Below are 12,353 nucleotides of genomic sequence, written 5' to 3' on the forward strand. Positions count from 1 at the left end.
GTGATGGATGGTCATATAGGGGTGATGGAGAGACACACAGGGGGTGATGGACGGTCACTTCATGGTGATTGATGGACACATAGGGGTGATGGATGGTCACATAGGGATGATGGAGGGTCACATAGTGGTGATAGAGGGTCACATAGGGGTGATGGACTGTCACATAGTGGTGATGGATGGTCACATAGGGGTGATGGAGGATCACATAGTGGGGATGGATTGTCACATACGGTTGATGGAGGGTCACATAGGGGTGATGGAAGGTAGCATAGTTTTGATGGATGGTCACGTACGGTTGATGGAGGGTCACATTCAGGAGATGAAGGATCTCATAGTGGTGATGGATGGTCACATATGGGGTGATGGAGGGTCACATAGGGGTGATGGAGAGTCACATAGTGGTGATGGAGGATCAGATAGTGGTGATGGATGGTCACATATGGGTAATAGTGGGTCATATAGTGACCATGGATGTTCTCATTGGAGTGATGGAGGGTCACTTAGGGATGATAGAGGGTCACATAGTGGTGATGGTGACATAATGGTGATGGAGGGTCACATAGTGGTGACGAAGGGTCACAAAGTAGTGATGACGGGAGGGGTCACATAGTTGTGACGAAGGGAGGTCACATAGATGGATGGAGGGTCACAAAGTGGTAATGAAGAGAGGGTAACATAGTGGTGATGGAGGGAGAGTCACATAGTTGTGATGGGGAGAGGGTCACATAGTTGTGATGGGGAGAGGGTCACATAGTTATGATGGGGGAGGGTCACATAGTGGTGATGGAGGGAGGGGTATCATAGTGGTGATGGGGGGAGGGGTCACATAGTAGTGATGGAGGGAGGGTCACATAGTTGTGATGGAGGGAGGGGTCACAAAGTGGTGATGGAGGGAAAGTCACATAGTGGTGATGGAGGGAGGGGTCACATAGTAGTGATGGAGGGAGGATCACATAGTTGTGATGGAGGGAAAGTCACATAGTAGTGATGGAGTGAGGGGTCACATATTTACGATAGAGGGAGGGTCATATAGTGGTGATGGAGGGAGGGGTCACATAGTGGTGATGGAGGGAGGGTCACATATTGGAGATAACGGGAGGGTCACATAGTGGTGATAGAGGGTCACATAGTGGTGATAGAGGGTCACATAGGGGTGATGGAAGGTCATATAAGGGTGATGGAGGGTCACATAGTGGTTACGATTGGTCACATAAGGGTGATGGAGAGTCACATAGGGGTGATGGAGGGTCACATAGGGGTGATGGATGGTCACATAGGAGTGATGCAGGGTCGCATAGTGGTGATGGATGGTCACATAGTGGTGATGGATTATCACATAGGGGTGATGGAGAGTCACATAGGAGGGATGGAGGGTCACATAGGGATGATTGTGGGTCACATATGGGTGATGGAGGGTCACATAGTGGTGATGGATGGTCACATAGGGGATTGGAGGTCACATAGGGGTGATGGAGTGTCACATAGTGGTGATGAAGGGTCATATTGGGGTGATCGAGGGTCACATATGGATGATGGAGGGTCACATAGGGATGATGGAGGGTCACATATGGGTGATGGAGAGTCACATAGTGGTGATGGATGGTCACATAGTGGTGATGTAAGGTCGCATAGTGGTGATGGAAGGTCACATAGGGGTGATGGAGAGTCGCATAGGAGTGATGGAGGGTCACATAGGGATGATGGAGGGTCACATATGGGTGATGGAGGGTCACATAGTGGTGATGGATCATCACATAGGGGTGATGGAGAGTCACATAGGAGTGATGGGGGGTCACATAGGGATGATGGAGGGTCACATATGGGTGATGGAGGGTTACATAGTGGTGATGGATGGTCACATAGGGGTGACGGAGGTCACATAGTTATAATGGATGGTCACATAGTGGTGATGGATGGTCACATAGTGGTGATGGATGCTCACATAGTGGTGATGGATGGTCACGTAGTGGTGACGGAGGGTCACATAGGGGTGATGGAGAGACACACAGGAATGATGGAGGGTCACATAGTGGTGATGGATGGACACATAAAGGTGATGGATGGTCACATAGGGGTGATGGATGGTCACATAGGGGTGATGGATGGTCACATAGTGGTGACGAAGGGTCACAAAGTGGTGATGATGGGAGGGTCACATAGTGGTGATGGAGAAAGTGTCACATAGTTGTGATGGGGGGAGGGTCACATAGTGTTGATGGAGGGAGGGTCACATAGTGGTGATGGAGGGAGGTGTCACTTAGTGGTGATGGGGGGAGGGTCACATAGTGGTGATGGAGGGAGGGTCACATAGTGGTGATGGGGGGAGGGTCACATAGTGGTGATGGAGGGAGGGTCACATAATTGTGATGGAGGGAGGGTCACAAATTGGTAATGAAGGTAGGGTCACATAGTTGTGATGGAGGGAAAGTCACATAGTGGTGATAGAGGGCGGTTCACATATTGGCGATGGAGGGAGGGTCACATAGTGGTGATGGAGGGTCACATAGGGGTAATGGAGGGTCATATAAGGGTGATTGAGGGTCACATATTGGTGATGATTGGTCACATAAGGGTGATGGAGGGTCACATAGGGGTGTTGGAGTGTCACATAGGGGTGATGGAGGGGTCACATAGGGGTGATGCAGGGTCACATAGGGGTGATGGAGGAAATGGTCACATAGGGGTGTTGGAGTGTCACATAGTGGTGATGGATGGTCACGTAGTGGTGATGGATGGTCACATAGGGGTGATGGATGGTCACATTGGGGTGATGGAGGGTCACATAGTGGTGATGGATTGTCACATAGTGGTGATGGAGGGTCACATAGGGGTGATGGAGGGTCACATAGGGATGATGGACGGTCACAGGGATGATGGAGGGGTCACATAGTGGTGATGGATGGTCACATAGTGGTGATGGATGGTCACATAGTGGTGATGGATGGTCACATAGGGGTGATGGAGGGTCACATAGGGGTGATGGAGGGTCACATAGGGGTGATGCAGGGTCACATAGGGGTGATGGAGGGTCACATAGTGGTGATGGATTGTCACATAGGGGTGATGGAGGGTCACATAAGACTGATGGAGGGTCACATAGGGATGATGGAGGGTCACATATGGGTGATAGAGTCACATAGTGGTGATGGATGGTCACATAGGGGTGATGGAGGTCACATAGGGGTGATTGAGGGTCACATAGTGGTGATGAAGGGTCACATAGTGGTGATGGATGGTCACATATGGGTGATGGATGGTCACATATGGGTGATGGAGGGTCATGTAGGGATGATGGAGGGTCTCATAGGTGTGATGGATGGTCACATAGGGGTGATGGAGGGTGACATAGTGGTGATGGATGTTCATATAGGGTTGATGGAGGGTCACATAGGGTTGATGGAGGGTCACATAGGGGTGATGGAGGGTCACATTGGGGTGATGGAGGGTTGGTCACATAGGGGTGATGGAGGGTTGGTCACATAGGGGTGATGGAGGGTCACATTGGGGTGATTGTTGGAAATAACCAACAGTTTCATATATCCTTTGTATTTTTATACAACATTTTGTATTAACCATAAGTAGTTACTAAAAATTACTATCTTGTAAAATTAACTATAATCATGATTAATAATGCACAATATTCTGCCAAATCCTTCCTTCTGCGAGTTCCGACAGGCAGCAACAGGAAAATCGTCATGGGTTGTGTCCTGGCCAGGGAGGATTTACTGGGCGCAAATCCTTAACTGTAGTCTCTGTTTAACTCTACAGTAAAATGTGTACTTGGTTATAAAAACGATTCTTCGTGGGGGTCGTATTCCAGGGACCTGCCCGAAACGCTATGCGTCCTAGTGACTGTACAAGAATGAAACATCTCTTGTATATATCTCAAAAAATAAAATAAAATCCACATATTGTCGGATTTAAATATAGTCCAGTTTATTACATTCTTTACTAATCACTTACTAATTAGTTTATTTGTGTAGCACATTACTGCTTACTGGAACTTGCTTATTTAGTTAAAATTACCAACTCCATTAAAATTATTAGAAGGTAAAATAATTCCACTTTATATTCCTCATTTATTTACGCAGCTTTAATAAACCGAATTATGCTGCGAGAGGTTATATTATAACATGAAACATTTAAACGTGACATAAATACTTGTCACAATCTCTACCTTTCCAAATTACCTCCAAAGTACATAAATTCATTTACGCTCGAGATACCTACTGAGAGCCGCGCATGCGAAGTCGGGAAAAGGAAGAGGGAGAGTAGCGTCGCACTGGCTCGGACGCCATTACGTAGAGGAAGCGTGGCATCCATCTTGTCAAAGTTACTGTGTTTTAGAACTCCCACTCAACGACTCATATTTAAGTCATCCTTGCAACAGCGGGTGCCAGAATTCGTGGAGGTCTTCATCTCCATTCAACACAAGTTCCGGCGAGCATAATTCCTCTGCGTTCCTACTGATATTTGTTACAGAGTGCACTTTGATAACATTTTCATGTGTAGGTTGCTCGTTCGTTACGCCACGCGATAACATCAGAAACAAAATTAGTTTTAATTAAGTCTAGATTCCTACCTTTCTATCAGAAATAGTGATATTAATTATAGTGTAGACAACTTTTACATTTAATCTGCCTTTTAGCTTGACTGGTTGCAGCGTAAAGGAGAAGAATAACTTTTATACCAAGTGCTTGCTCGACATCATGTTGCAACAAGTGTGCCGTCGTCATTGCCCAAACTTTTCCAACTAATTCAGTCGAACAGCTAAGCTGACATTATTTTCTAATAGTGTAGTATTAGAAATATACTAATATTTAGTTACTTGAATGATTTCTACTGAAATTACCATTTACTTATCATTATACATGGAGGAAGGGTCACATAGGGGTGATGATGAAGGGTCATATAGGGGTGATGGAGGAAGTGTCACATAGTGGTGATGGGGGATGGGTCATATAGGGGTGATGGGGGATAGATCATATAGGGGTGATGGAGGGAGGGTCATATAGGGGTGATGGGGGAATGGTCACATAGTGGTGATGGGGGAAGGGTCATATAGGGGTGATGGGGGAAGGGTCACATAGTGGTGATGGGGGAAGGGTCATATAGGGGTGATGGGGGAAGGGTCACATAGTGGTGATGGAGGAAGGGTCATATAGGGGTGATGGGGGAAGGGGTCACATAGGGATGATGAGGGAAGGATCTCATAGGGGTGAATGGGGGAAGGGTCACATAAGGGTGATGGGGGAAGGGTGATATTGGGGTGACGGGGGAAGGGTCATATAGGGGTGATAGGGGAAGGGTAACTGATAGTGGGGATACATCCTCTCACTGCTGGATGGTTACTGGAGCTCTCCAGCTGACACTCTCCCATTGACTGCTCACTCTGACAACGTTGGTCACCTATAATGGTTCCTCTAACATTTCCTCCTGCCTTATCTTCCCTTCCCTCATAATACTACCATTTCCATTTTATTGTTTCTTCTCCTCCGGGTTACCATTACTTCCTCCTTTTCCTTGCTAATTTCCTATTGTACATTTTTGCCACATAATTTTTGCAAACGTTTTTGTTGCTGAAGTAATTGCTTTAATTTAAGCAGTTGTCTTGTTCTGTGGTGCGAGCCTTGAGAGCTTCGCTGGGTGAGGATGTTCACCCTGTTCTGGTAATAATATTTAACTTACATCTTTCAATGAGTATATTCACTCCAATAATTTGTGTTATATGATATCTCCTCTTCATTTCCAGGTGAACCAGCTGATCCAGTATATTAATGACGTCTACTTCGAGGGTCATCTTAACCTGAGTGACCCAGCATCCCTGAAGCAGATGATTCAAGGTCAACTACCCTTAGCATCCTTACAGTCATATACATGCAAGAGTGGAGGATACAAGCCTGTCGTCTCCAGTGATTAATATTACCTGAATATTGTGGGAATAATTCCATGCATCTTGTCCTTGATTCTATCAATCTTCACTAAGAACAGAGGTGCTGGTTAATAAATAATTAATGGAGGTCATTTATGTGTGCTGAACACGTGTTTGTGTTATATTGTAGTCCCCATGGCAACCAATCCTCTGTTCAACTGTTAATACACAAAACAGTTTTGTAGGAGTTCTAACATTCCTGTACAGCGACTAGCATGCAAAGAGTTTTGCGCAGGTCCTTAATCCTAATTTTTCTCCGGAATACATTTCCCCAAATCGATTAACAACCAGGTACCCGATGACTGCTGGGGTGAACACATGTCGGAAAAACCGACACCATTTACATACATTTAATACAATAGGCGGATAATATTGCTGTTGTATTGTAATAACAAATTAACTCATAGAAAATGAGGCACAGTAGAATTTCCCAGAAGAAAAAAGGGATATCTCTGCCACGTCGCTACTAAGCACACAAGCTAATTCTGTTGGGAATCATTCTTAATACAGCAGAGTCTGGACTGTAAACATCATAAAATTATTTCCCTTGAACCAACTTAATTATCAGTACTAAAATAGAGTAAATGTAGGCCCTCTTTTCATTTCTTGGAAACATTTAATACACCCTGTTTTAAATGGGTGTTCTTGTTGGGTCTTAGTTCTTGACATCTGGACAAAACAGTCGAGGTGTTAGTGGGAGGAGGACCAGTAGCGGTCGCAATTATTAATTTAACAGTCTCGCTGGGGCAAATTTTGCTCCAATAATTTTTCCCTTGAACAACAGTGTTATGGGAAATAAAGCAATCCCATTATCAACACAATCTTCGTCCACAAATAAAGGTGGTGTTTTTCCGATTCCAGTTCTATCTAGCTTATTGTTGGAAAATGGTAAATAGATTTAGGAATATCAGTTAGGTTGCTAGCGAGCAAAACAAACAAGGTAAATATTACTTGGATGTTATCTCATAAATAACTACATTTCGTCTGATTTATCTGTCATATTTAGGATTACTGCTATTATTGTGAGTGCCATTTAACAGGTGTAATTGAAGGGGAAGAAGAAGAAGCACAATTAGCAACTACCTAGCACAACTATTACATGTGGCAAAGTCAGTCTGATCCACAAGGAGTATCAACTGACGTGTATCATCTGTGTTCATATCTGGTTGTCTAGACATCATCCAGACTAATGAGGCTTCCCCATGTGTTAACTAATACAATGTAGTTGTAGTATAACCTAGCATTAATATTGTAGTGAATATCTACCAATCAATAATTTGATTGATAGACTATAAATATAAACCATAATTCCCCCAGAATGTGTAAGGAAGCGATTTGTGGAAATTCTTAAATCATACAGTCCATTTTAAATATCATGGTTTGCTATCGAAATAAATAAATTAACGTAAAACATAAATTACTATATAAATTAATATAAACTAAATAAATATAAATCCCATGAGTCACTTTCTCCACATTAATGACCCTCTGAACCGGATCATGAATAATGATCCACAACGAACCAGAAATGCTAAACTGGATCATAATTAAACTAGTGCAAAAAATGTTATAGACATTGAGAGTCACAGACTAGCTGTCGGTGACCCGCCAGAGCTCATTAGCCTCAGCGGTTTCAAGGAGTTTAACCACAAAATTCATGGAGTGTTATATCCGTGAGCTGACAGCGCTTAAATTAAAACCAGTCAAATTACGGCTAAGCCTTCGCCGAGTTTATATCCACGAAATCTGTGGGTGTTTAATTTCGCGAAGTGACTAATAACAGAATTAATACCTCTAAATAATACTAGAGGTTAATAAGAGGCTAGCAACCTCAATTGTGCATATAATTTGTTTTGAGTAACACATTTATTGCAGTAGTCTTCACTGCACAATTTACCTAAATGCCAACCCACTACATGGTAGGATATATTATAACATTGACCAGTGTTTATTGATAACATAGTACCATATTAACATTGACTAGTTGAACTAATTATTGCTTATCCTAGTCCCAATTATTATAGTTGTATAATCTAGTTGTACCACATTGAACAACCTAGTACAATTAATTAATTGTCTAGGCCGTATTTCAAGTGTGATTTATACCAGCACGAGTTGTGATGTGTATATATAATTGTTTACCCATACTCATTGCACCTTTGGGTGTTAATTAGTGTCTACACCCCCAGGGGTGATTTTGATGAGCTAACCTTTAGGTGCTCCAGGGGCACGGATTAACACTCAAAATATTTGTGTGTATGATTATATATACTATATATTATTATTAAGTGCTAACCTCCTAGGAGGTAGGATTATAGCCTATTGACTGCAAAATTTTACCCTAGGCTAATACCATTAGTGCTTGCTCACAATTTATGAGCAAATACCCCCAGTTATTTCCACTACGAATTATGGGTCCAAAAAAACATAATCCAGCAACCAGTTCAACAGACAAAATGTCCAGTAATAGTATATTGTACCACAGATAATATATATATGAGTCACAAAGAACATGTGACTAGACCACTGAACAAATGTGATCAATTGATCCAATCAAATGAGACACCTAAAGTAATTGAAAACCACATAGAGGTGGCTAAACCAAAAATAAGACCAGGGTTTTACACAGTCCATTTGATGCATCACGATATTTCTGTGTGTATTGAAGTGAGGGCGAGGAGGTAGAACAGCTTGGTGACAGGGCATCATCTATACAGATAAGGCTTCCCCAAGTATTAACTAATACAATATAGTTCTATAACCTAGCATTAATATTGTAGTGAATGTCTACCAATCAATAATTTGATTGATAGACTATATATATATAAACCATAATTCCCCCAGAATGTGTCAGGAAGCTATTTGTGGGAATTCTTAACTCATCCTGCTCACTTTAAATTTCATAGATTGCTATCGAAATAAATAAATATACGAAAAATATAAATTAATATAAACTCAATAAATATAAATCCCATGAGTCACTTTCCCCACAAAGGAGGCTACAGATAATGATTGGTGCCCAGTCAATCCTCCCCGGCCAGGATATGAACCCAGGCCAAAGTGCTCACAAAGCGCCGGGCGAGTGTTTTACCACTGAGCCGTGATGATTATGAAAAACATAAATGGTTTGTAATATGTTATATTAATGTCACTGTTCTGTCCTGGTCACTGTTCTTTTTCTTGATCACAGTCCTGGTCACTGTTCTTTGTTCTTGATCACAGTCCTGGTCATTGTTCTTTGTTCTTGATCACAATCCTGGTCATTGTTCTTTGTTCTTGATCACAGTCCTGGTCACTGTTCTTTGTTCTTGATCACAGTCCTGGTCATTGTTCTTTGTTTTTGATCACAGTCCTGGTCATTGTTCTTTGTTCTTGATCACAGTCCTGGTCACTGTTCTTTGTTCTTGATCACAGTTCTGGTCACTGTTCTTTGTTCTTGATCACAGTCCTGGTCACAGATCTTTGTTCTTGATCACAGTCCTGGTCATTGTTCTTTGTTCTTGATCACAGTCCTGGTCACTGTTCTTTGTTCTTGATCACAGTCCTGGTCACTGTTCTTTGTTCTTGATCACAGTCCTGGTCACTGTTCTTTGTTCTTGATCACAGTCCTGGTCACTGTTCTTTGTTCTTGATCACAGTCCTGGTCACTGTTCTTTGTTCTTGATCACAGTCCTGGTCATTGTTCTTTGTTCTTGATCACAGTCCTGGTCACTGTTCTTTGTTCTTGATCACAGTCCTGGTCATTGTTCTTTGTTCTTGATCACAGTCCTGGTCACTGTTCTTTGTTCTTGATCACAGTCCTGGTCACAGATCTTTGTTCTTGATCACAGTCCTGGTCATTGTTCTTTGTTCTTGATCACAGTCCTGGTCACTGTTCTTTGTTCTTGATCACAGTCCTGGTCACTGTTCTTTGTTCTTGATCACAGTCCTGGTCACTGTTCTTTGTTCTTGATCACAGTCCTGGTCACTGTTCTTTGTTCTTGATCACAGTCCTGGTCACTGTTCTTTGTTCTTGATCACAGTCCTGGTCATTGTTCTTTGTTCTTGATCACAGTCCTGGTCACTGTTCTTTGTTCTTGATCACAGTCCTGGTCATTGTTCTTTGTTCTTGATCACAGTCCTGGTCACTGTTCTTTGTTCTTGATCACAGTCCTGGTCACTGTTCTTTGTTCTTGATCACAGTCCTGGTCATTGTTCTTTGTTCTTGATCACAGTCCTGGTCACTGTTCTATGTTCTTGATCACAGTCCTGGTCACTGTTCTTTGTTCTTGATCACAGTCCTGGTCACTGTTCTATGTTCTTGATCACAGTCCTGGTCACTGTTCTATGTTCTTGATCACAGTCCTGGTCACTGTTCTAAGTCTTAGAAGTTATACAAAGTGTAACTATCAGTGATAGACTCAGGTTTGTCCCATGGTTCACTCTTGACTCAGGTTTGTCCCATGGTTCACTCTTGACTCAGGTTTGTCCCATGGTTCACTCTTGACTCAGGTTTGTCCCATGGTTCACTCTTGACTCAGGTTTGTCCCATGGTTCACTCTTGACTCAGGTTTGTCCCATGGTTCACTCTTGTCTCAGGTTTGTCCCATGGTTCACTCTTGTCTCAGGTTTGTCCCATGGTTCACTCTTGACTCAGGTTTGTCCCATGGTTCACTCTTGACTCAGGTTTGTCCCATGGTTCACTCTTGACTCAGGTTTGTCCCATGGTTCACTCTTGTCTCAGGTTTGTCCCATGGTTCACTCTTGTCTCAGGTTTGTCCCATGGTTCACTCTTGACTCAGGTTTGTCCCATGGTTCACTCTTGACTCAGGTTTGTCCCATGGTTCACTCTTGACTCATGTTTGTCCCATGGTTCACTCTTGTCTCAGGTTTGTCCCATGGTTCACTCTTGACTCAGGTTTGTCCCATGGTTCACTCTTGACTCAGGTTTGTCCCATGGTTCACTCTTGACTCAGGTTTGTCCCATGGTTCACTCTTGACTCAGGTTTGTCCCATGGTTCACTCTTGACTCAGGTTTGTCCCATGGTTCACTCTTGACTCAGGTTTGTCCCATGGTTCACTCTTGACTCAGGTTTGTCCCATGGTTCACTCTTGACCCAGGTTTGTCCCATGGTTCACTCTTGACTCAGGTTTGTCCCATGGTTCACTCCGGACTCCGATTTGTCCCATGGTTTAATCTTGACTCAGGTTTGTCCCATGGTTCACTCTTGACTCAGGTTTGTCCCATGGTTCACTCTTGACTCAGGTTTGTCCCATGGTTCACTCTTGACTCAGGTTTGTCCCATGGTTCACTCTTGACTCAGGTTTGTCCCATGGTTCACTCCGGACTCCGATTTGTCCCATGGTTTACTCTTGACTCAGGTTTGTCCCATGGTTCACACATGACTCAGGTTTATGTTATGGTTTACTCTTGACCCAGGTTTGTCCCATGGTTCACTCATGACTCAGGTTTGTGTTATGGTTCACTCTTGACCCAGGTTTGTCCCAAGGTTCACTCCGGACTCAGGTTTGTCCCATGGTTCACTCTTGACTCAGGTTTGTCCCATGGTTCACTCTTGACCCAGGTTTGTCCCATGGTTCACTCATGGCTGCAGCTTCAGGCCATACACGCTCTGGGCTGTGTGTGGGGACCCGACCATGATTGTGAACTTGTCACGTCTTGACCCACATGAAAGATGATGAAGAAGTTATGTCATCTGTTGACTTTACACCATATATTTTGTGTTGGCTATAAGCACCTTACTAGTTCCTGAGTATTGTAATGCCTTTCAATTCACTCAATTTCATAATTTATCAAAACTAGCTGTATTCTTAGTAAATACAAATATATGTTGATTTTGGCTGCCTAGTTAAATCGGTTTGCACTGCAGAGAAATGGCTGTTAAGGCATCGACAACTGGTAATCAAACATGGCCTTTTCTCCCAAAGCCTATCACTGTCACTGACTACTTCTCAATGCTGTAATACAGTCATTTATAGTTAAGAGATCCAGTAAGAGATTGTGACCCACATCAAATAATAAACAATGCATCATCTAACACATTGTTTCACATTACCCTCCTTCATATCATGAGAAAAGGAAATTGTAAACTACATTGTTGCTGTTATTATATTTTTGTTATATTACTATATTGTTCTAACATTATTGTATTGCAACATTTTTATGAGCTGCATGTTGACTCCTTGGTCCACTAATTCCGGTGAAGAGGAAAATCGCTCCCATATGGTCAAAATTGTCGTTTCACAGCCCAACCACTTTGACTGCACTCACAGGTGATTAACACAGAGAGAGAGAGAGAGAGAGAGAGAGAGAGAGAGAGAGAGAGAGAGAGAGAGAGAGAGAGAGAGAGAGAGAGAGAGAGAGAGAGAGAGAGAGAGAGAGAGAGAGAGAGAGAGAGAGAGAGAGAGAGAGAGAGAGAGA

General features: G+C 43.1%; 1 protein-coding gene across 1 annotated transcript; it reads left to right on the forward strand.

The window, feature by feature from the left end:
* Positions 1-1,177: 1,177 nt before the first annotated feature.
* LOC123761188 (uncharacterized) lies at positions 1,178-2,185 on the forward strand. Its single transcript, XM_045747132.2, has one exon. It carries the CDS (start codon positions 1,178-1,180, stop codon positions 2,183-2,185), a length of 1,008 nt encoding a protein of 335 aa, XP_045603088.2.
* Positions 2,186-12,353: the final 10,168 nt, after the last annotated feature.

The sequence above is a fragment of the Procambarus clarkii genome, chromosome 41, assembly GCF_040958095.1.
Source record: "Procambarus clarkii isolate CNS0578487 chromosome 41, FALCON_Pclarkii_2.0, whole genome shotgun sequence".
Lineage (NCBI taxonomy): Eukaryota > Metazoa > Arthropoda > Malacostraca > Decapoda > Cambaridae > Procambarus > Procambarus clarkii.